This window comes from Chanos chanos, chromosome 5, assembly GCF_902362185.1.
Source record: "Chanos chanos chromosome 5, fChaCha1.1, whole genome shotgun sequence".
Taxonomy (NCBI): domain Eukaryota; kingdom Metazoa; phylum Chordata; class Actinopteri; order Gonorynchiformes; family Chanidae; genus Chanos; species Chanos chanos.
The window spans coordinates 28,261,972-28,283,287 of record NC_044499.1 but is presented as its reverse complement, the minus strand read 5'-3'; the positions used below and the strand labels follow the sequence as shown (position 1 = coordinate 28,283,287).

At 41.9% G+C, this 21,316-nt stretch overlaps 1 protein-coding gene across 1 annotated transcript; it reads right to left on the bottom strand.

The window, feature by feature from the left end:
• Positions 1 to 4,321: 4,321 nt before the first annotated feature.
• hs3st3b1b (heparan sulfate (glucosamine) 3-O-sulfotransferase 3B1b) lies at positions 4,322 to 21,298 on the bottom strand. Its single transcript, XM_030773853.1, has 2 exons — positions 20,397 to 21,298; positions 4,322 to 4,979 (listed from the first exon to the last, which is right to left on the bottom strand). The coding sequence occupies exons 1-2, from the start codon at positions 20,966 to 20,968 to the stop codon at positions 4,361 to 4,363; spliced, it is 1,191 nt and encodes a 396-aa protein (XP_030629713.1). The 5' UTR covers positions 20,969 to 21,298; the 3' UTR covers positions 4,322 to 4,360.
• Between the last annotated feature and the right edge of the window lie 18 nt (positions 21,299 to 21,316).

Below are 21,316 nucleotides of genomic sequence, written 5' to 3'. Positions count from 1 at the left end.
CTGATATATTTAAAGAATATAAACTGAGTAGGGTGCTTAGATCCATGGACTCAGGTCAGCTAGTAGAGCCCAGAGACCAAACTAAACATGGTGAAGCAGAATTTAGTCAATATGCTGCATACAATTGGAACAAACTACCAGAAGATCTTAGATGTGCCCCAATTGTAGCAATTTTAAATCCAGGTTAAAAACATTTCCCTTCTCATGTGCCTATGACTGAGCCCTAAAAATTGCTCTGTACTCTTAATGCACTTTAGTTCTGTAAGTAGACCTCTAGTCAATTTGCACTTTCTTTTAATTGTCTTTTAATTACATTCTTTGACTACATCCTTTTATTTTATTTTATTTTATTTTATTAAATTTTATGTTGTTTTATATACTTTGTACTTTCTTTTAATTATATTTTATTATTTTTTATATATATATTTTTATCTTTTATTGTCTCCCCCCCTCTTTTTAAAGCACTTTGTCTTTATTTTTCCATTGGATGTCCTTCTGCTTTTATTTATGGAAAGCACATTGAATTGCCCTTGTGTATGAAATGTGCTAAATAAATAAACTTTGCCTTGCCATGCCTAACAAGCCTCCATATACCACACTGATCTTATACTGCCGGACACATGCTGTCTTAGACCGCAAAACAAACTGTTTTAGCATTTTACACTGCTATCTATGAACCAAGAAAGCCCTCCAGTTTGGGAAACTGGTTTGATTCTTCCCCATCTGCAGATAGTCCACATGGAGTTGTGTGTGTTAGTCTTTGTATCCGTGACGGATGTTTTTCCATCACACCTCAATTCCAGGTGAAAGCTGCTTCTCGCTGGTTGTTGTTTTGGACTGGGTTGACCAGAAATGAACGGGAGCTTTGTCATTGGGAAATGTCACTCTGGCTGCTGGTAAACAAGCTCGTGCAGAACTGCATCTGAGTTTACATTTAGGTACACAGATCAAACACACACACACACACACACACACACACAGATCTCACATTGTCACACACAAACACAAATCTCTTTTCCTGTGGGTTGGCTACAAGGGCCACAGTCAGAGCTCACAGCCACCAACACTGGCCTCCCACAGTAACACCCCCCTCCACACACACACACACACACACACACACACACACACACACACACACACACACTCACACACACACAAATGCACACAAACTCACATACACACACAAAGCACACATAAAGCACTGAGAAGTTGCAGTGAATAATTTAATTAATTCATTCTGTAAATTTTTGGAAGAAAAAAACATAATGGATGTATTGTTTTTTACAGCCAAGGAACGAGGAAGTGAAGACTCATGAATTACCTGGTAGACATGAGTTTGTGTGTGAGATGCGGACATTTTTAGTCTCACATAGTAATTTCCGTGCCCCTCTATTTACTTTTCCACCATATTTCTTTATGTCTGTGTCTTGTCTGCCATATTTCTGTGCAAATCCCATACCAACTGCAATGGTAGAATTTCCACACTTTGATTTCTTTGTTTGTGTTCAGAGGTGAGTCTTCAGTTCTGAAGTTACAAATGTATTTCTGTTTGCTTTGTGTAAAGACAGTATGAAGTGAGACAATACACTGCAGTTTTGGTAAAATATATATATATATATATTTTTTATTTATTTCTTCATACAAAGAAATAGTATGAATGTTCATTATTCAATTCTCTAGAAACATCTGTTCCATTTTTTTGCACGTTCAAAGTGTAAAATTAATTCGTTTGACGCATTTCACAAAATACTTGATTGTGATTCTGGTTTGTTTGTGCACACAGCCCAGCCTGCCTATTTACCATGCCAAACTCTGGATCAGACAAAACATCTCGGACATTTGAATATCTTCAGAGGGTTGAATAAAACTCAACCATAAACAAATGCATCAGTATAGACTTCTGGACTATGAGTGGCTTCTGCCAAAACAGGATGCAGTCACAGTGACTCTGGGCAGAAGCAGAAATGAACATTCTCACATATATGTATGCAGGTCACGCTACACACACCTGAATGAAAATCATCCAGTTTACCTGCATATGTAATAGACCCCACCCACCCACACACCCACCCATACATACACACACACACACACACACACACACACACACACACACACACACACACACACACACACACACACACAGACACACGTACACTCAAAAACAAAGAGAAGCAAATTGCACCAATCAGAGAGGAGCAGAGACTGGCTTAAATAAATTCTCCAAAATTGAACACAAGCTTTCTGACACTGCACAAACTGTTCAACCCAATGTGACTGCATTTCAAACAGTTGAAAATGTAAGCAACTTGACTACTGTGAAAGTGGAACATTTCATTTTGCTTTTGTCAAACAGTGGTAGACTTACTGAAATGAATGTTGAGAAAAATTTGCCCGTCTCTGACTTGTATGAGACCTTAGACTTGTATACATTTCCGCTGCTGCTTTGGAGCAGCTGGTGTATGCAGTGATCTCCTCCCCAAACGATAAGAACAGGGCTTTTACCCAGCACACAACTGTTTCAGAGGCACAACGTTACAACGTTAGTGTTTTTTTTTTTTCTTTTGTGTCAAAAACAATGAGGTCAGTGAGCCATTTCAGACCACACAGTATATAATCCTTATACTATATCTGTAACCCTTCAACCAAACCAGTGGGACAAACATTTTTCTCAGATTTCATGGGCGTGAAAAGAAAGTATACAGCATATTAACTGAAAGAGCACATCCAGGGAGGGGATGACACGGTGGGAAGGGATCAGAGCTACAGTAACATGTTTTTTCTGCCCTCTCACAGATGGACATCACCTGGGCAGGGACACTTATCACAGACAGAGAGCCCCACAACTTCTTCTCCCTCTTGCATATTCAGAATTCAAGTAGAAAGTCAAACAAAAGAAGCCAAAAGAAGCTACGCAAAAAGAAAAATAAAAAAAAATACCTTACTCTGAAATTTGGCAGTGAGTAGTAAGCTGAGATCCCAGGAGATGAGGAGCAACGAGAGACATGTTTTGACAGAGTGAATGTGACAAACTTCACCACACTTCATATGTGCCAACCTGTCTTTACTAGACATTCTGTCTTTTTGCATGCCAACCTGTGTTTACTCTGCCCGATCTCTTAAAAAAAAAAAACATTCTGTCTTTTCTTTGATCTGTTAATCTTTGAGATGGGACCAGTACCTGACTGTGCTGAGACAATGTCTAAATGCTTTTTTTTCTATAGTTTGGTTGTTGGACAGACTGAGGTTTGGGCCAAGTATTCTGATCATTCAGATGAGTGACTGAGCTGAGCGGTGGCCTGACCTGCTTTCTGCTCATAAGAACGGAACATCTCGCATGGCTCCTTTCCTCTGAGAAATTATAAGACCTTACTTGACCTCTGAACCTCAGTGATGGGCAGAGAGTTTGGCCGTAACCAGCTTGTATTGTAATGTAGAGACACAGCCACAGGAGCAAGGATCAGTGTGTGTGAATGCGGTCTGTGTGATTAGCATAATGTCACGACACGCTGGCCATGTGCTGTCTGAAACGTGGCTTGGTCATTGATGGATTGGCCATTCCTTAGAGCAGTCTGTCAGAGACAGGATGCTGAATGTCGCTCCAAACATGGATGGCACCAGGAGGGGAAATTAGGCATGCTGATCTACCTGTTACTGAGTGGGGGAGACATGGGATCAGCTCCCTCACACATCAGCTCCTTCAACACATCTGTCAGGCTGATATGCAGACTGATGGGATAACGTGACTCTAAACACACAGGTCTCCCAAAGAATGACTACTGCATCTCACAATTCTTTCATACACTTCAAAAACATGAGACCAGTATTACAATGGGTACAACGGAAAATTATTTCAACACCAAGGGGGAAAAAGTAAATGACTATGCGAAAAAAAGAGTGAATGAATGAAAAATAATGCATGCAATTGGTCTGCTCGATACCCGTAAAACAGTACTTTTTCAGTTTGTCCAACCTTATTCTACTTCAGTTATTGTTAATTATTTTACAGCTGGAAGCACCTTTTATTTCAAAAGACTTTTCAGGACAATGAGCATTGGATAGGAAAAGAGAAGAGAGAAAAAGCAAAGCAAGAACATGGAATGTCTAAAACAAAAAAACAAACAAAACACCCAACATAGGCCCAATGTTATGTACAAATATGATTAGGCATCTTAGTGAATTAATTGCTTAGAAAATAAAATAAATTATTATAAAATAGATTTCTGTACATTTTACACACACACAAATATATATATATATATATATATATATATATATATATATATATAGAGCAATATCTCCATATCTTTTGCCACTGAAATACAGTAAAAAAGTTTTAACAATGTTTCCTCTTTTGCTTTTAATCCCAACCAAAGTTGTGTCCTGTCATCTGGTAGAATTTCATGTTGAAGGGCCTGTAGAAGTCCCGCAACCTCTGCACCACCTCAGGGTCGATGTTGGGGTGGGTCCGCCCCTTCGTTTTGCCCAGGCAGTGGGGTTTGCTGCTGCCCTCGGCCTTCTTCAGGCAGGGGAAGCCCTTGGTCTGGTTGAAGTAGAAGTGTTTGTCTGTGATGATCCTCTTGAGCCCCAGAAAGTCTTGCACACGGCCCAGCTCTCCGGCCGGGTCAATGATCAGACGTTCCCCACTCACAAACAGAATCTGGGCCATGGGAAAGAACTGGAGCCAGTTGTCCAAGTGTTTGGCGTAGATACCAATTTGGACAGCACTCCACGAGGTGTCGATTAGACCCGTGGTCCTGTTCTTGAAGGTCAGGCTCTCAAAAGTGGGAATGTCTGGTTTCTTGGACAGCGTCTGGGTGTAGTCGGAAATGGCTCGAGTGACAGGGTCCCGCACCACCACGATCAGTTTGGTGTCTCGGGACATGGCGTAGATCCGCGCCGGGGCCTCTCGTGTCACAAAGTAGCTGGGGGTTTTCTCCATGGTGATCTGACCCTCCAAAGTTTTCGGCATCAGGTCCCTGAGGTGAAGAGAGAGATGACAGAGGTCAAGATGGAGGAGTAATGAAAACAAAACACTGCATAATGTAATTAAACAGATGGTAATTAAGCAAGCTGCCCAATCAATGAGCTCACACCCGGCCCCTCTTTAAGGTTAAGACCAAATACCTACAAACAGAAAAAATGCCACTAAGATTAAAGGAACATCCAAATATCTTAATAAAGCATCTGATGTTGTTATCCGTACTTGTTCCAGCTCTGAAGTGTAAATAGTTCCATAAAACATATTTTTATTTTTTGAACTGGATACAAACCACAGAAACTGCTCATTCACAAAGCAGCTGGGCCCAAAAATTCATATCACTACACTATAGGAGAGCCGATGGATCCAGTCCAACTCCAGATGGACCTATTTACAGTGTCACCTCAGCTGGAATTAAAATGTAGTGAAGGTAGAGAAGTCTAATTTGCCTTTTAATGCAATTAAGCTAATGCACTGAGCGCTGCTCCTCATAGAGCTGTGCAGGGCAGTGTATAAACCAGCTGAAAGCTGAGCTGACGTAGACTAGGAGCACACACTGCAGTTTACAGGGCAGGGCCAGGTAGCAGTTAGACACGAAGGATATATTATATGCAGGCCTATGATCAAGGGGCATCTGAGAACAACTCCTTTTGAATGAAGAGCAAACATGTCCTTCAGCCAATCCAGGATCAGGTTTCACAAACAGTGCCCTGTCACAGAGAGAGGATTTTGGGAGGTGATAAGAGGTACTTTGACAGGCATGGGGACGCAGATATGGTTTCACCGGTTGGCAGTCAGTCCTACACTGTCTTCTCAGTTCTAGCTCAACAGACATGCTAGCTTTAGAATGGGAATGGAAGCTAAGACACCAGCTCTGAATCTTAACTCCCTGGAGACTCCATTATTTCAACCATTGTGCAGTCTGATATGTACCTGTGAACCAAACTCCAAAATGACCAAGCAATAGAGAGAAAAATCTGAGTTGTCAGTGAGGATCTGGACTCCTCTATGCTCTGGGGTGTAGAGGTGTCATAAGGGTTTCAGGGCTGGAACATGAAAGTATGTTCAGATGTCAGAGAAGAGAGAGTGATCTCTCTCAGGCTATCAGTGTATACAAACAGACAAAGGTTTCAGTGTTCTGTTGGCTCACCTGTATCAAAACTGCCTGTTAGTACTTGGGCTAAGTTACCGTGTCATTGTAAAAAGCTCCATCAGCAGCTGGTGTAATCTCACTATTGTCATTTAGTTTGTTTACATTCTGTTGGAGACAAAGGAAATTTTCCTTTCAAGAGCTCACGGATAATGCACCATGTTTTAATTCCAACACTTCAGTGGATCACAGTTCCATTTTCATTTTTTTTCTTTTCAAATACTTGCTCTTTTGAGCAGATAGTGATGAAGAGCCAGGCAGCATTGGTTTAGAGCAGTGTATCTCCCAGACAGAGCTCATTTGTTTTAGCCTGAAAACCCAACCAACAGGTTCAGGTGAGATAAAACAGTTGTGAGCATTCAGTAAGTCATAAAACACTCTTTACCTATAGAGCTGTCAGGGGTAAAGTGAGGCAGCTAATATCATGGCACAGAGAAAGGCATTGGCAGACTGTTGTGGCAAAAGTGCTCCTCTCTTTTAAGAGGAAACCACTGATCTAATTATGATCATTATCTCCATGATTGCCAGTTTCTCTGAAGAAGACTGAGGAGTCGATGGAAGATCTCAAAGACAGAGAAAATACAGTGTGACCAAATGTAAACAGATTAACCTCACACTTTCTTGTTTGACTGCACCACACATTTCACCTCAGGCTGTGCTGATGTTGGGAAGTGAAATGCATCACACACACACACACACACACACACACACACACACACACACACACACACTCTGTGTGTCCTCTCTAAAAAAAAGAAAAGAAAAAAAGCAAAGAGCTACCTTAGTTTTTCATTCAGTCTTGAGGAAACAAGTTGAGGAAACAAAAATACCCCCAGAACACTAACTTTGAATATATTCAAACACATACACTCATATACTGTGCACATTGCACATTCACTGTAACAACCATATGATAAGGAAAATATTGCAGTGCAAAAAATATATAAAATCCATAAAAATAAAACAGTGAGAGTCTGAAGTCCTCCAAATTCTGGTCACTAGCTCTGGTTGTGTTTTGGTGTCTCACAGGCTTACCATGGCGTTGTTATAATGCTGAACTCTGACCTGTGAGGGTGTGAAGGAAACACTGCTCATCAAAAAAAGTGGGAAAACTATTGAAACAGTTACACATTCACAGCAAAAACCCTCATAAATGCCTATCCTGGTTTTTATCTACCTTCTTTCTTCTCCTAGGGAAGGCACAGAGAGTCTAAAGGGAGAGGAGATGAGCAGGGAGGGTAAGCAGGCTGGTTCTGGGAGGAATAATGGCCATGGTGGCCTGTTTGATTTATGAGGTGGATCTCTTAAGGCATTCCATCAGAAAACAGTCCTCCACCCCCCCCCTCCCCTACCCCATCCCCTCCCCGAACCTTTTGAAAGTGGGGCATTGTCGGCCAGTGATCAGAGAGAACAGAGCCAGAAGAGCGTGGGGGGAGAGGGTAGAGGCCTGCTAAGGCTGCTCTTTTTGGGATAAGTGCAGTACTTCTCCATTCTCTATCTCTCTTAAGCCGTTTTCACATATGCACCACGGACTATAACCGCAGAATCAGACTCGCATTATGTCCGAAGTTGCCCTTGTAGCACACAGCAGTAGATAGTCCTAGTCAGACGTGTTCACACTTACTCGAAATACTCCGTTTGCTTTAGGCAGGGGGTGGTGCCTGGGTAGAGCGAGCAGGAGGTAGGACATGACGCAAAAAGTACTCTGCGAAAATCACGGTGTTTTGTTTACAACATGTCGGAAAAGGTGGACGAGGCTACCGACTTTTGTCTGATGATTTCGGCATTGGCCCTTACCAACAGAGGTTCCCAGAATCTCGTTTTCGCTCCAGTTAGACATTTTCGTTGGCGTCTTCATGTAAATGACCCTTCTTTTTCACCCTCGGATGTTTGTATTCTTCCAGTTTTGCATCAGTTGCATGTTAGAAACGCCATCAACACGCCCACTTGCTCGCTGTGCATACTCCGGAGTGTAATCGACTCTATTCACACATGGAACCAAACGAAGAGAAAACGGAGTTTGTACTAGGGGGCTGGTAGAATAAAGTCCGTTTAGAAACCGAGTCAACTAGGCAGGAGTGAGGGGAAGTTCTAGAGGGCTCTCCAGTCAAACGTGTGGCTAAAGTGACACACACACACAGAAACACACACACACACACACACATATAAGGACACATGCCTATTTGTATATGTTTTGTATTTGTGTATGTACCTGTGTGTATGCTGTCAGAAGGGTGGGTGTTTGTGCAGTGTTTTTAAGCTGTGTTTTTAAGCTGGTTTTTCTGGGGTGGGGTGGGGGTTGCACCAGGGGACGTAGAGAAGCAGCTGTGTGTGTCTCTGTAATGTTTCTTTACTGTTTGTCAGTCTGTCTCCAGCTCCTATGCAGCCAAGCATAGGAGGCTTTTGCAATGCCAGGAAGAGAGATAAGACAGGCTGCAGTCTTCCCTCTTCACGTGACAAAAAAACAGATCCTCGGGCTTACCAGATCAACAGCTTCCTCTGGCACAGACAAACAACAAAGAGAGAAAAACAGAGAGAGAGAAAGAGAGATTCTCAGTTTTTTTTTTAGCTCCAGAGTTCTCTGATTTATAGATATGAGGTTGTTTCAATGAAATGAGACAATGTTTCTTAATGGCTCACATTGACACACAGTTCAGCTGGTTTGTCTGGCGGAGTGATTTTGCATGACAAGGCCTCATACGCAACATTGTTATGGTCTTTTCCATATGTGGAAAACACACAAGAGTGTAATGTCATACTGGTCAGGCATGCCAACAAACCATGACACCACCTATTTGTTCTGGGACTGGAAGTTACATCATGTACACTGATCATCTGTGTGTGAGTGTGTGTATGAGTGTGTGTGTGCATGCATGCTTCCTACATTGTGTCGGTTGGTGTTTTCTTTTTTTTTTTTTTTTCCTCTCATCTCCTTTTCCACAAGAGAAAAAAAATCTGCCCTATATGTAGTCAAGTTCAGCTATGAGGAATTCCACCCATTTTCATAGCAAGTGCTGTGTTCTGAAAATATGACAGTAGTGTCTGTGAGTGTGTGTGTGTGTCAGAGAGAGAGAGAGAGAAATGGCTTTTCTACACCTCCCTATGTGAGGTGTGGAATAGCCTTCATAATTCAGGATTACGTACATGTCAGTACTGAATCAGTAGTGAATCCCTGTGTGAGGTGTGGGGAGGTTTTCTCTGGTTTGTGGGCAGTGTATGATCAGGTGAGTGGAGTGGTGTGGGCTTTCTGGGCAGTACTCTCCTGCTCAACACATTAATAATAAATTTCTCTGGAGTAACATGGCTCCTGATCTGCTCCTGGCCATCCCCCTCCTGCATATCCACCCTACTGTCACAACAGAGTTGTAATCTAACACACCTGGTTGTCATTTTCAGATGCTCCACTGGACGCTGATTAGATGACCCAGGTGTGTCTGCATCTGAGATAAATACAACAAGCCTCATCAACAGTTAGCCTCAAACATTTCTCGCTCTCTCTCTCTCTCTGACACACACACACACACTACTGTCATATTTTCAGAACACAGCACTTGCTATGAAAATGGGTGGAATTCCTCATAGCTGAACTTGACTACATATAGGGCAGATTTTTTTTTCTTAGAGAAAAAATACTCCATGTGTGGAGTGTTTCTTCCTCCCCAGCCCCACATTGGGTTACAGTCATTGGGCTGTGCCAGCTGAATGGAATTACTGGCAGAGAGAGACACGACCAGGGCGTCCCAGAACAGTCCATGTGCTCTAAATAAAACATGGAGCATGAGGTGATGGAGATGTGATGGTGAGGAGAAATAAAGTGCACTTTTTCCCCTCTCTCTCAAGCCTTACACACTCTGCTCTCCCACTGGTTTTCTGCTGCCACGGAGTCAGTCTCAACAAGCCAATCATGCAGATTAAAAAAGGTGTAAAAAAAAATTAAATAAATAAGTAAATTAAAAAAGGTCCATTTTTCCTGCTCTAATGCCAAAGGAAATGGCCTTCCTAATAACGCAGAGCATCTCGCTGTGGCAATACAGAGAGTCAAATTTCAACTCTCTACAGACAGGCAGGGGTCATGTGTGCAGAAATAATCTGATTTGATCTTTTGACATACCTATGCAAATGTATATATTTCTTTTCCTAGTAAAGATTCCATATTGAGCATGGCTGTCTCGGTAAATCTGGTCCTGATCTTTAGCCCTGTGTTTGCCTGTGTCTGCTAATCCACCCTGATTGATGTGTTTGCTTTGGGTGTTTGTTGAGGGTGTTAACAGACTCTTTAGACTATATACACATTCCAATGGTGTCATGACACAAGTGTGAAGAAGGAAAAGAGGCTTTAGAGCAACTTTAAAGGGAAGGACACTTCTGTGGAGCAGTAAAGAAACAATGTAATGTTTCAGACAAAGCTGGTGCTTATCCCCAGAGCAGATCAATGAAAATATATACCACACATCCCTTACAATACATACACATGCAGAAAGACACAGAAAGACAGAAAGACAGACAGACAGACAGATAGAGAGATAGATGTTTTACATTAAATAAATAAAAGAAACAGAAATAGACACAAAAAAGGATACAGAAATTTTCTTCCATGAAAGTCTTACAACATTGCTTCAGTTCCATGCTTCCCACAGAGAGAGAGACAGAGAGATAGATTCATTGTGTAACACAGTCTAATCATTTACACAGTCACTGTGTAACACAGTCTAATGATTTATGCAGTCAGTGTGTAACACAGACTAATGACTTACACAGTCACTGTGTAACACAGACTAATGATTTACACAGTCACTGTGTAACACAGACTAATGATTTACACAGTCACTGTGTATCACAGTCTAATGATTTACACAGTCACTGTGTATCAGTCTAATCTTTTACACAGCCACTGTGTAACACAGACTAATGATTTAAAAATTCCTCAGGACAAGCATTCTCTTTTCCAAATGTGTAATTAGTTAAATTGCATGGAGAGAGTGTCAACAGTGACAATTAAACCAGGCATTTAAAACAGAGAGAATTATAGCAGTTCTGTCCTCCTTCTGTCCTGGAAGTTTTGGACCGTAGCCTAGATATAACTGCCTATCATATGTCAGGGAGCATCAAAAACAGGATAATTACAATGATGTGTAACACACTCTCTGACCACTCCTCTGTCCTGGTAGACATCCCCACATACATCTGAGGTGGGCTTCTAATTTCAGCTTTTCTCTTACTTTAATGAGATACAAATGCATGGCCAAGTGTGACGATGAATGTTTTTGCTTTTCTCCTAGTCTGTGTCTCTTTCACTCTATGGACCAGGTTCCAAAGGCCTCACAGTTCTGTGCGAATCAAGATCTTTGGAGACTGAGCCAAGAACACAAACGGTTGTGAAATAGAAAATGTGCATTTGAAAAGACATTTGGAAAATGGGCTGTGCCAATAAGACAGAGAGAGAGAGAGAGAGAGAAAAACGACGCAACCCTGCTGTGGTTGGTTTGTTTTTTCTAAAATCTTAAACTGACATAAAGGAGTAGAAGTTTCCAGAACTTTCCAAGTCTGCAATCGATCTGCAATCTCCTTCACAAATTATTCTGATAGACAGCAAGTCACAAAAACATACCATGCATACACGCGCACACAGGCGCACACACACGCATCCACACACACACGCATGCACCCACACACACATGCACCCACACACACATGCACCCACACACACACACACACACACACTATAGACATGTTCATGTAAAATCCACAGCCTGTCTGAAGGGAGACATCAGTGAATAGAAATTTAAGGAGGTAAATAATTATATTCAAAACCATTCACTGTCAAACAGCCCTTCAGGAACAGTGCCTGAGAGTGTGTGAAATATTTCAAATGCTGTTATTTTGATCCCAAAGAGAATGAATGAAATCGCATCTGAAAAGAAAGAAAGAGCAAGAGAGAATGACAAAAGGATGACAGAGCCTGGGCCCCCAGTGAAACCCATGCCTGACTGGAACTGGAACACTGAGTGTGTGTGTGTCTGTGTGTGTGTGTGCTCTTGTAATTGCCTGCTTTTTTTCCTCACAGGGGTTAACAGAAATCCCTGCTTTCCATCCTCCAATTTCCTTCACAAACAGAAACCTTTCACAGAAGAAAAGGGGAAAAAAGTGTGCATGTGTATATATACACATACACACACATATACATACATACCTACAATCATATATATATATGTGTGTGTGTGTGTGTGTGTGTGTGTGTGTGTGTGTGTGTGTGTGTATATATATATATATATATATATATATATATATATATATATATGGGGTCAGTGTTTCATGCACCATACACACAACTGTAAGCAGTGCCCCCCAGTCTCAGGTTAAAGTACCAGAAATTGTGTATTATTTCCTTAGAGTGAATGAGCAATAACTGAGTAAGAGAGGGTGAGTTCTGCTTTGACATGTGTTCCCACATCCACATCATCACCATGTCTCAAAAAGATTCATGGGCTCAGAGTGTGAATCTGCAGACCAGGGACTGAGCAGGAAAGAAAGGACATGAAAGACTTGTTCTCATCTTTTTCTTCTTTTGTCTTTCCCTGTTCTCTGTCAGGAAGAAAATAATGCAAAACAAAAGAAAAAAGAATGTCTTCAACAACTGTGACTATTTTTCCTCAGGCTGTCTATTAGTGTGTGTGTGTGTGTGTGTGTGTGTTGTGTGTGTGTGAGAGAGAAAGAGAGAGAGAGAGATCCTGTTACGCTCAGTCATCCTTTCTCCTAAACTCCAGTGGGAGATTCCTGCATGGTGCAGTCCTGTTCTTTTTCAGACTGCTCCTGACCATGCGATGATGTGCTGTAACAGAGGGACCATCGCTGCGCTCCGCTAACTCTTCCCTCTCCCCAGGACACCTCCTTTCACAATTAGTTGCTTAGTAATTTGGGGATGAAAGACCCTTTCTCCAGCCTGTGCCAGCCACAGTGTCTTCCTGCTCTGTCCACCCCTTTGGGGAGGCTATGCCAGCTTAGGCAGGAGGAAACTGGGCCTCCCGCCCCCTCTGTGCAAACCAAGAGCCCCCACAGGGAGGAGGCCTCAGATGGGCACTCAGGCCTGAGATGTCCCCCAGTCCTGAGACACCCCCTCGTCCTGATGGGAGAACCAGAGCAGGACATGTCAGCCTACTCTTATCTGTTAGTACACACAGAGAGGCAATGCCAGAGAGTCTGAGACATTACATATGCCAGACAGTCTGAGAGTTTGTGTATGAGAGATTTTGAGAGATTACATATGTAAGAGATTTTGAGAAATAATTGATGTATGTATGGTATGTCAAGGTGTCTGTGTATGTGTCTGTAACTGTGTGTGTGTGTGTGTGTGTGTGTGTGTGTGTGTGTGTGTGTGTGCGTAACAGAGTGTAATACAGATGAGCAGACGGACTGGAGTAGAGGGACACTTGTACTGCTCACCAGGTGTAACATCCCTGTGAGCCTGCTTAGCATTTTGCACCACAGTTGAAACATGTAGTTCACAAAATATAAAAGAATTTTATAGTCCTATAGATCCATAGCGCTCAGTCCTTGGTTTGAATGCTTTCGATGCGATAGTTATGGTCATGAGCGAAGTGGTCATGGACGTAACTGTTGACTGAAGACATGGACTCATATGAGCTGTTACGTAAGGGCTATAAACTATTTAACGGAATATTACTTTTTTATTGAACAAATAGCACCTTTGTGCACCTCGTGCATAGGGCAGCTGATTTGAAGGCCACAAAGATGATGCTGAAGTGCTGACCTTGTCTGAAACATGGTGGGGCAGAGAGAGAAAGAGGGAGAGCAAGAGTGAGTGAGAGAGAGAGAGAGAGATTCAAAAGTAGAAATAGAAGGTAGCCATACGTAAAGAAGGGGTGTTGAATATTTTGGGGATGGCTTACCCGGAGGAGGGGCAGGAAGGGAACGAGGGTAGACCTGAAAAGAAGGAGAAAGGCCATTCGTTGGGAGTCTGCTGAGCAGTTTAACCAACACTAAAGCAGCGTTTAGAGAAAGGCCTTTGAGTTCTATCTGCAACCTGTGCTCCTGTTCTCTATAGAGCATGACAACCTGATGACTACCACAGGACTGTCTCACCGGGGAGGGGCTTAGCTCCCACAGAGCACGGCCGGTTCATTCCTACACAAAACTGACCAGTTTCAGAAAACGTAAAACATCCACTGATCTCTCTTAATGTGTAGCAAAACACAAAGGAGTCAAAAATCAGAAGGCAGATCAGTTTTTTGTGTTCATTCTGATGGACAATAGAGAAAAAGGCTCTGTAAGCTAGGACTATCTCAACCTTCCTGAAACTAACAGTTACTCCTCACAAAAGAAAATGTAAGTCATTATCATTAAATCATCATAAATCACTGGCAATGATGCCAGCCAAACTCCAAAGCACTGCACAGTGTACATCATCATGGTAACAGAAATCATGCAAACTGAGTCTGATAGGCTTCATCTGCTCTGCAGATGGTCTTTCCAAAGACAATGCTGCTGAACAGACAACATGCTGATCGCTGGTCAGTGACCCCAAAACCCCCACATTACACATTACTCCAACCAGCCCAAACTAATCAATACAGCAAATTCCCAGTGGCTCTAATTCCTAACATTGTAAGAGAGAGAGGGTGAGAGAGAGAGTGTGTGTGCAACACATCTTCACTATATATTGGTATAGATAACATAATCAAATTCCTCTGCTGCCTCTTATAAATATGTCAGTTCAAATCTAATCAACACACGAACCATATTATAGCACAGGCCTTCCACTTTTCTTCCACCTGAACACTGCGACATATTACACACTAACACTCATATCAGAGCACTGTGACATATTACACACTGACACTCATATCAGAGCACTGTAACATATTACACACTAACACTCATACCAGAGCACTGTGACATAATACACAGTGGGGGGCGGGGGGCTGACTGGCATGTTTGGGTTACCAACGTGGCAGCTGGAACACTGCCCACCATGTGTGCAGATATGAAGAGCAGGGCTACATGCAGACAAACGTGTATGTCTCAGTGACAGATATGAAGAGCAGGGCTACATGCAGACAAACGTGTATGTCTCAGTGACAGATATGAAGAGCAGGGCTACATGCAGACAAACGTGTATGTCTCAGTGACAGATATGAAGAGCAGGGCTACATGCAGACAAACGTGTATGTCTCAGTGACAGATATGAAGAGCAGAGCTACATGCAGACAAACGTGTATGTCTCAGTGACAGATATGAAGAGCAGGGCTACATGCAGACAAACGTGTATGTCTCAGTGACAGATATGAAGAGCTGCTCAGAGCACACCAGCACACCAGCCATCCTGAGTATCAGACTTCTACAAGCATCTCAAGACCGATAGCAGAACAGGATTTTCCTTGAAACAGGCCTTCCCTCTCCCCTTACGGAACAATGTTTGGCTTGTCCTGTGGTGGGCTGGCTGTCCCAAATGCATTAATCACCAGTCCAGGAGTTCAAACTAACTGACTCAACGGTAGTGGCATTGACTCTGTCCTGTTGACATAACCCAGACCTGTTCTGACCTTTGATTTGCTTTTGGACTTAATGCACCTCTGACTTTACAAAACTGCAATCAATTTTTTTTTAAAGAGATGAAAGTGAAAGCAAACTGAAGATTAATTACACAACTGCAACATCACTGACTGAAATCTAACGAAGGATTAACATTACTAAATTAACATTACTGAATTACAGGGTAAACTCTGAGAGAATTCCCCACACAAGGCAATGAGACTTTTCCTCATTAAACAGAAAGAGAGATCTCTCCTCAGGAACAGAAAATGAGTCAGCCACTTTTAGTGGCTGGAACAAACAGGCAGACTAGAAATGAAGTGTAATAATCAGAGTTATATCTGCAGAGAGTCACTTTACTCTGAGAAAAAGACCATTTGGACATCCATCAAGACTATGTCATACCCACAGCACAGTCCCCGTCTGGAGCCTCGGGCTGGGTGGAGCCTTTTTAAAGTACTCAAGACTATTTATTAAATCATTAAATAAGAAGAGACTGTAAACTCTAAGGTGTAATGACAGCATTCAAGACCGCCAAGACTTTGAAACTAGAAACCATGGAAACAGAACCACCGCGCCCTCGTCACGCTTAACACCTTCGCTTGAAAATTAAGCATGCAGAGGGAAAAAAATCCTTATTAGTAGTTCAGGCAAATACTCCACACCCGTCAAATGTTACAGTCTACGCCAAAGCCTCTTATTAGTCAGTGCATTAGTTTCAGTTTTAAAAGCAAATGCAGAGAGAAATATGAAAAAAAAAAATCCCATGTTGTTTTAAGACAAGGCCAGTGTGGTGAGTGGAAGCACACACGTTGAGCAGAAAAAGTGAGTAATGAGACAAGGATGAAGTTAGTCCACCGCTATTTTGGAACAGTCTTCCCTGTTACAAGTCACAGAACAGTCCTGTACATGGAGGAAACCTTTTCACAAAAATAAAAAGAAACATGCACACACACACACATCTCAGTCAAAGCTTGTGTCGAACAGAGATAAGAAAGGATCTGCTCTCACAAACACAGCCTCACCTAATCTTTCTTTCTCTCTTTGTCTCTGTCTAAAAGTAAGCTGACTTGCATTGCATTACACAGTCACTGGTCAACACAGGTCAGCTATGTGACTTGTTTTCCTATCCTTTCATTTAAATGAAATGAATTAATGAACTGAATCAATATCCACTGAATTCTGACACAGTGAATGAGAAAAACTGAAACCAGTGTTAAATGGGGACCACTATAAGGCTGTCAGAGGTCAGGGGAATGATATCATCTCTCTGGTCTGCGAGTTTTTTCTTTTCAAAGACAGGCTGTTCAGAGGGAAAACAGACTGACCCGCCATATTTCAGTAACACACACTCATCTCAGAGCTGTGTGTTTCACCGTCATTCTCAAGGAAGTTATGTCCATTCAGGAAAATAAGGAAAGTTGAAAAAGTTGAGAGAGAGAGAGACAGAGAGAGGGAGAGAGAGAGAGAGATTTAAAAGTATACACAGAGGGTAGCCAGTGTTAAATGGCTTGGCATTTTCAGTGTAAACCAGTTGCTTTTGTGCTTCCATAAACATCAACACAGAAACTCCAAAACTTTGAGGAAAACAAAAAGAGAGAAAGAAATCTACATTGTTGAATTCACGCCTTAATCAGTTTCTTGCAAAGACTTGGAAAAAAAAACAGAGAGAAAGAGAGCTCAGAGACAGGTAGATTGAAGCAAAAAGTACCTCAAGTCCTAACAGAAAAATGTAACCTTATGCACTGGGAGATAACAGTTAGAGGAGTTAGCCAGTGGGCTAACTTTTGAGGTCTTCCCACATTTCACAAATTCCTGTGCTAACTGTGCTATTTGGCTGAAATTGCTGGAATAAATAATGACATTTTACAATGCGTGTATCATATTTGCAAAATGTTTGCTAAATAAGACAATCTTTGCGCATTGCCCTCTGCCCCTAGTACAAAACTACATGTAGGACATTAGTCCATCCAGCTGGTCTCTGATGGAGAGATGTACTCTTATCTACTACAACGTTAAATGTTCCTCTGTAACTGCTGAAGCCCCTTGAAAGGACCTGCTGAGGCGATTTGAACTCTGAAGGGCAGAGAACGCTACGTTTAATTGTCCACAAATATCGACTTGCGGTCACATAGGATCTCAAATGCTCATTTGTCCCATAAAACCGCACTTTGTAACAATTAGCACTGTTATCGCTATCGTGTGAAACGATAAGGAGGGATAGGATTTGAAGGAGAAACACGGGCCTACAAACACCCCGAAGCACATTAAGTAAATCACCAGCCCTGGAACACTTTCAAGCGTTCGAAGACATCAGCACGGCCCATGGCAATGCTTATTTTATGTCCATGCGTACTGGCAGCTGCTCGCAGGATCTCTTTACACACGTAAAACGTACAGGACTGCCCACTCTAAGAGGCATTTAGCCATTTAGTGGAGATAGCTATATAAAGACCTTACAGCCACAAAACACGTAGATATTGGTTTTGCTACTATGATAACCGTTATACCACGGTGACATGACGACGACCTCAGGGTAACAATAAAGTAATACAGAACTCTCGTATTTCCCAAATGCTTGTCATTTGAAATAATTTTCAGGCGTTGTTCCCAGTTCTTCAATTTTAAATATAGATTTTTTTTGTACAGCGCAAACCACAAGCATAATTCTCTTTTCAATCGACCACTGAGCATTCACATTCATATCGCTTTTCTTTCAATCCGTTACGCTTTTGAAAGGGTTTTTTTTTTTTTCAAATGTTGCGCATTTTCAAGGGACTGAACTTTCACTAGACATTTGTGCAAATCCGTTTATTCAGACAGGCGTGCAGTGCGGGGTTGTTTTTTATCATCTTGTCAGAAGGCTTTTAGTTCTGCTCAGCGTCCGGGGTCAGCGGCGAGAGACCGCTGCGATAAATCCAAATTTCTCCCTTTGTCTTTTAATATCAGCAAGCTTTTGATTCCTTGACGCACAAAACCATAGAAATGTCAGAGCAGTGATCATCGCCCACTCTCAGTCCACGGTGTAACTTGCACCTATAATAATAGCGTTGGTCTGTGGAAGAGAAACTGTAATCTCTATTAAATAATTTGCTATGTCGGTTTATTCTCACCAACGAGTTTATGTAGATGTCTTCTCACTTTCTTTCTTTTTTTTTTTCAAGAGACGCTGACAATCCTTTTGGCTACCGAACTTCAAACTTTCTCCGTGTTAAATACCTTACAAAAGCCCCAAAATCTTAGGAAAGCTAATTAGGAACACTTGGCACGGATGAGTTCATAAACTCTTTGTGAGTCTTGTTCCAAATGGAATCTAATGCTATTGTCTTGTAAATCTCGTGAACTGAATTATCCTGTTGCGTATAGAGTCAAAACAAACAAACAAAAAATTAAATATGAGATTCTTATACGTTTTTGTTTCCGCTTCTATGCAGAGAAAGTGAATTACTTTTTACCCCTAAAAAGAATGAAATATTTTAAATATCATTTGGATTTTCAAAACGAAATCTAAGGGAAAAGGATTTTCACACAAACCCTGAAGAATTATATGCAGATATTGATGACTGACAAATATTACAAACTAATATCTGCAATAAAGCAAAACGCTGAAAGACATGAAAGTGGATACTTTTAGAAACATTTGTAGAATACAGATTTGTGGTATTTCGTTTTGTATTTGCTTATTGACCACATCAAAATTAAATACATTTTGGTAAAAAGGCTTAAGGTCGTAACCCACTCACTAAATGCAAAATTTTGAAGCCGGAATGTAGTTTCCAGGTAACTAATATATCATATATTGAACATGTATTCAAATTTTCTGTCTGTAGAATTTGATCGACTTACGAATTTAAAAGGGTGAGTTACGGAAATCCGTCGGCCTGCAATGATCTGGTACGTCCGACAGAGACCACCACACAACATCGAAACTTGCCTCTATGTGGACCTGAGGAGCGTGATCTGCTCTCTCAAAGTGTATTATAATCATAATATATCCTCAACCCTTAAACTTTAAATCAGAGGAACACATCAAACTGCAGCACGTTTGTCATGACTGTACAGCATCTCGAGTCCGAGCACGGGACTATAGGTGGCAAAGACTCAAAACGAAAAGAGGAACACATACATATACTGTACATAGCCTATATATATATCAACGACGACAACAACTCCTAATACATTCGAAGTCATGTAAGTCAAACTCAAACGCGAAACACGAACTTTCGTAATAGAACCCACAATGTCTCTCTCACTCGTAAATCAGCTACCTGAAAATAACGTGAAATAACACAAACGCGTGCTCGTTTGAACCAGAATTTCGCACACAAACCACTTCAACCTATTTTAATCATGAAATTAAACTTAAAGTGCGTATATAATTTCAATGTTTTTATGTAACACCAATGTAAAGCATGTTTATATTACTGAAACAATGATTAATCATTTCCCGATCTAACTGAAACGTCCTCTCGGTACGTTTGTCAAATTCATTCAAGTTTCTTCAAAACTTGATTGTTCTACATTAAATAACTAAGCAAGTAAGACAGTATTTTAACACCATGGGCATATTAATTTCATGTTCAAGAAAGCCCTCAATTTGTTTCCGCACTTGTCCTCCCTATAACACAAACACAACCGTCTTGGTAATTTAACGCATACTTTTATGAACACCAAATGTTTTCTTGTTGAAACAACAACATAACTTGTTTTTCCTACCTATACCACTCCAGTCCGTTATTGTAGTTTCGGTCGAAGAAGTGCGGCTCCGCTCCCACGGCCCTGATGTCGGGATGTATCCGGAGAAACTCGAGCAGAGCCCGCGTTCCTCCTTTCTTCACTCCGATGATAATCGCCTGGGGCAGCTTCTTGCTGCCAGAGCCGTTGATGAAACTTGACAGCGCGTTGGGCTCGGGAGACCTCGGTTCTCCCGGCTCGTCGTCCCACTCCTCGGCTCTGTTAATTTCTACTTCGTTATTGCCTACGCTTACAGATGCCGTCCTGACGGCAGGTTCATCGTAATCAGATTCCAAGTCTACCCAACTTTGCGGTCTGGGGAGAAGCTTGGATATAAGCTCCGTTCGGCCACTTTCTGTCCTTCTGCCGTGGGATTCTGGGTCCTTGATCCCGTGACTGTCCACGACCAAACTCGGCATTGTGGCACAGTAGCCCACACAGGAGTATACCATGTAGACCCAGAGCAAGAGCATGATGCTGAGCAGTGCGAGTTTCTTTTTCACGGGACTGAGTGAGAACGCACACAAATTGTGACAAACCAGGCTATATTCCATAAGCCCCGCGAATGCATAACGTATTCCAGTGGAACATGTTGGCGAAACTTGTTCTCTCACTCACTCTCTCTAGATCGTGCATCAAAAATCCTCAACCACAGATGTAAGCGTCATATGTCCTTACGGAAATAAATACATATAAACAAGAATAAACTACACAAACGTGTTGAAAAAAGTGTAGATTAGCTCAAAATTAGCTCAGAACCGGATAATTTCCGAGCATAACTGTTGAGAGGAGGGAGACTGTTGCAAGTAGGCTCAGCGGTGCACTTCAGCGCTACTCCGAAATACAGCGTTCGGTCGCTCCAGTCGCATCCCTTTCATCCACTGACCGAGAGTATGCGTATC